This window comes from Tamandua tetradactyla, chromosome 12 (genome assembly GCF_023851605.1).
Source record: "Tamandua tetradactyla isolate mTamTet1 chromosome 12, mTamTet1.pri, whole genome shotgun sequence".
Classification (NCBI taxonomy): domain Eukaryota; kingdom Metazoa; phylum Chordata; class Mammalia; order Pilosa; family Myrmecophagidae; genus Tamandua; species Tamandua tetradactyla.
Genome location: NC_135338.1, coordinates 22,193,253 through 22,197,750, shown reverse-complemented (window position 1 = coordinate 22,197,750; position 4,498 = coordinate 22,193,253). Strand labels below are relative to the sequence as shown.

Sequence of the window (4,498 nt, the reverse complement as noted above, 5' to 3'; positions counted from 1 at the left end):
TTGTCTACTTGCCTGTTCTATAAGCCCTCCCCACCATTACCAGTGACAACTGCAACCTCGGGACTTTAAGGGGGAGTGATGGGAGAGGTATGGGGTCTGCAGATGGTATGGTGCAGGGGCAAGGGCAGATGTGTTTCCAGGACTTCACTCACTGAAGACAAATAACTCATCTCTTCAGTCTGATGCAAGCTGAGGCACAGACAGTCATTATTTCTAGAAAACCACACACTCTCCTCCTAAGGCTCCCTTTGATTTTATGCTTGTGGAGAGCAACAGCCAAAGAGAAAACTTTGACCAGTAATATGCATACTTGAGTTGTGATCTGAGTCAGGTGAACATGAACCTGGATGTTTTTCCTCATCGTTCAAAATTCAGCAGACCCTGGCTGCCCACTGCACAATTCAGAGCTTGGCACTCTGTGGGTACTCAATAAATACCTGTGCCATGTGAAAACAACTTGCTGGGGCAAGTAGGAGTCAATCCCTCTGCGTCCTTCCCTCCTTTATTTCCCTCCCTCCTTCTTCCCCTCCCCATTCGACCTTGGGGACTCTGGTTTCCTAAGTAGTTAATCATTTATGTCCGCTCATAGATATCAAATTGGCCCTTCCCAGTTGCCAGCAGGGTAGGGCGGGGAGGCAGCTTTGTTCAGAGTCTGTGAATAGGAGGAGCAACCTCCTAGTTCAAGTAGCATTCACAGGTGGGTGACTGTTTCTGCTAAGTCATCCTGGGGATTCTCAAACCACACTGAGATCCTTCCTTTCCTTCTTCCTGGCTCCTCCTTCCTCCCCACCACTTTTAAATAGGCTCAAACTACTCCGCAAGGCTCACTCCATCCCTTCACCATGGCCTATATCGCCAAGTCCTTCTACGACCTTAGTGCTATCAGCCTGGATGGGGAGAAGGTAGATTTCAATGCATTCCGAGGCAGGGCCGTGCTGATTGAGAATGTGGCCTCACTCTGAGGCACAACCACCCGAGACTTCACCCAACTCAACGAGCTGCAATGCCGCTTTCCAAGGCGCCTGGTAGTTCTTGGCTTCCCTTGCAACCAATTTGGACATCAGGTGAGGGTTCCCTTGTATTGTATCCAAGCTAGAGTACATTATATTCAAGCTGGTGAAGCTTAAGTAGAATAAGGGGAGAGGGTGAGTGAATGTATGCTGGTATGTCTAGAATCCCGGGGATGTTTTGTTAATCTCGGTCTTTGGGTACTTGTGAATACCAAAGAGAAGTATATATGATTCTAACTGTAACTCATCTTTTGAGATTAAATACTAAGGTGTGAATTTATATTGTTTATTGTCTCCTTGTACTTCACAAGGGCAAATATATCAGGTCTATTTTTCTCTCCATTGTGTCCTCTATGCCTCAGGTACAGAAGGCACTCAAGTATTTGTTGAATGAATTCATAGAGAAACAGAAGACCAAGAATCAAACTAGGATTGTACTGACTCAGGAGATCTTAGTTCCAACCAATCTTGGTTCTGCTGTGTAATGGCTCTGTGCCCTTGTGACAATCACTCAATCTTTCTGTTTTAGTTTCTTCATCCTTACACTGGGGACAATACCACTCAGAGGATTATTGTGAGGATCAGGAAATAAGATATATAAAAGTACCTAAAAAATATTAAAATATAAAAGTGACTATGTAAATGCAAACAAATTTATTATTTTTAGGGAAGTCTTAAAAAAGTAATCAGCTAAGTGGAAAGGGAATATGGGGGAAGGCTAAGGGTGTGCAGCGTGCACGCATCTCCTCTCGGGTATCACATGTACCTTTCTGTCTGATGTGTCAGGTTGTTGTAGATCTTCAACCTGCATACCTCAAGTTATTTCTTAAAAGATTCTTCTATTTTCACTTATGATTTTAATAGCACAAGTAGGGAGAGTGTCCCTAAGTGAGCCTTCTACTATGATCCCCTCAGTTTAATGCATAGTGACATAAAGGCAAGGAAGAGTTAGCAGAGATATGAGGAGAAAGGCTGAAGAGATATGAGAGAGAAAGGCTATGACACGCCTGAGCCATAACCACTGCTACTCTCACTGTTCCTTCCCTATCTCTTTCTAGGCTTTGCCGGTCGGAGAGAGAAAAGGGGTTAAAGCTCTTTAGGAGTATGTCTCTTGCCCTGGAGGTGCATCCAGCCTTACACCATCACTTCAGACTAGCTAGTGGCTAGAGGGAGTCCACAACCTACTAGTAGCCAGCCAGACATGTGCATTAAGAGATAAGTCTAACAGAGATCAACTCTAGGCACATGATATCATGACAGCCTTGAACTGACTGTACTAGTTGGCTCTAATAGGTCAGAGGCAGGCACTTTCTCCAGAGGAAGGTATCAGACTTCCAGACTGGGATGGAAGGCAGAGAGAGAGGGAGTCATGAAAAAGAAGGTTGCCACGACTTTTTGCAGTTGTCAGGGATGGGAAATGCTGAGTTAGGACAGGACAAGAATGGAAATGGGGAAAGAAAGACAAATAATAAGTTTAGAGTCTTGGGATAGTACTTAAAAGTGAGAGAATGATAGTTACATATGCATCACCCTCAAGCTTTATTGCCTTAACTTCCCCTTCCCTGGCCTATTCCAAATCCTCTAGCCTATTTAATTCATTCCTGGTGGTCACTAAGCAATTCCGTTTAGAGTACACTCATTGTTTTCACCAATTTGCTCTTTTGTGGCACCTGAGAACTAGACTCCCTTGGATGGAGTCTTCCTTCATTAAAGTTTCTTCTTATTTGCACTTCAGTTCTAGGACAAAGCACAATGAAGAAAAGAAGCTGGAAATCCCATCCTCTGGGTCTCAACTTTACCCTTAGTTTGAAGAACAGAATAGGGCAGAGGCAAAGGCTATTCTCAAACTTACATGTAACTAGAAGCAAAAGAGGCAAAACCAGGGTAGAGGGAAGGTGGCGGCTGTGTGTGTGTGTGTGTGTGTGTGTGTAAAGGTGGTGGCTGTGTGTGTGTGTGTGTGTGTGTGTGTGTAGAAGAGGGAGGCTTCTTGGCAATAAGACCTGAGACCTTTCCCTTTCTTCTGCCCGGAACTCAAGATTCCTTGAAGCTTCAAACAGATACCCTAAGAACAACCAGGGTAGACTGGAGAAAGCAGCCATAGATCGAAAGTACTAAATCATCCAACAAAAGAACAGCCGAGCCAGGAACTGTAACTTTCAGAAATGTCCTTAGTAAACCACCAAGCAATAGCAGTGATGGAGAAAACTCCAAGTCAAGAGTAGGGCAAAGCAAAAAAAAACAAAAAACAAACAAACAAAAAAAAGAGTAGGGCAAAGCAAACGGAGAAGGAAAGAGAAGGAAAAAAGAAAGAGAACAATACATAGAAAAGAATGATCCTAGGAAGGGGGTACAGGAGGGTGAATGACTCACATTGTAGATCCTTAATTTGCCTCTTCCCCTTTCCATAGTCTTTCTCTTTTTCCTCCCTCAGGAGAACTGTCAGAATGAGGAGATACTGAACAGTCTCAAGTATGTCCGCCCTGGGAATGGCTTCCAGCCCACCTTTACCCTTGTCCAAAAGTGTGAGGTGAATGGTCAGAACCAGCATCCTGTCTTCGCCTACCTGAAGGACAAGCTCCCCTACCCTTATGATGACCCATTTTCCCTCATGACCGACCCCAAGTTCATCATTTGGAGCCCTGTGTGCCGCTCAGATGTGGCCTGGAACTTCGAGAAGTTCCTAATAGGGCCAGAGGGAGAGCCCTTCCGACGCTACAGTCGCACCTTCCCTACCATCAACATCGAGCCTGACATCAAGCGCCTCCTCAAAGTCGCCATATAGATGCGAGATGCTCACCCCACAGGTCTCCTGCTCCACCCAGTCCCTGAGTGTCCTTCCTTAGGATTCAGTGTGACCTCAGGAGACACTGCTGGACCTGTTTTCCCTTGAGATCAGTACCCTTTGTTGAAGATCCTTGCCTTTCTGGTCTGCCTGTTTCCTCTCCCTCTCTCAACCCTCTGGTTGGTGATTCAACTTAGGGCTCTGAGACTTGGGTAGGCTCTGGGACTTCACAGAATGATGGCACCTTCCTAAACCTCCATGGGTGGTGTTTGAGAACTCAGTGTGAAGGGCCTGGAACTGTTAGATGAGTTCAATAAAGAGCAGGTGTGGAAATGGTCAAGCTTTCTGTGTCTTCTTCCTTGACAGAGGGTAGAGGGATGGTTCAAAAGTGCAAGTGGAAATGTACTATCCTAATGCAAGGTGTTCATTATAGGGTGGTATATGGGAACTCTGTATTTTATGCATGATTTTTCCTTAAACCTACAATTTCTCTAATCAAAATAATAATAATAATAATAATAATAATAATAATGCAAGTAGAATACGGAGCTGGTAGCACACAAAGGTTTGGCAGAGCTCCGGTCAAGGGAATGTCCTAGTTTCTATCTGGAAAGCAGGCTCTGGTCAAGGAATGCAGTGACAGTTGGAATTGCAGGAAATGTGAATTGTATTATTACTTTATGGCTCTTCTCCAGAACTGGGGAAA

General features: G+C 44.7%; 1 protein-coding gene across 1 annotated transcript; it reads left to right on the top strand.

Annotated features, from left to right (window-relative positions):
* The first annotated feature begins 690 nt into the window (after positions 1-690).
* On the top strand, positions 691-4,128 carry GPX2 (glutathione peroxidase 2). Its single transcript, XM_077122716.1, has 2 exons — positions 691-1,064; positions 3,442-4,128. The coding sequence occupies exons 1-2, from the start codon at positions 843-845 to the stop codon at positions 3,790-3,792; spliced, it is 573 nt and encodes a 190-aa protein (XP_076978831.1). The 5' UTR covers positions 691-842; the 3' UTR covers positions 3,793-4,128.
* Positions 4,129-4,498: the final 370 nt, after the last annotated feature.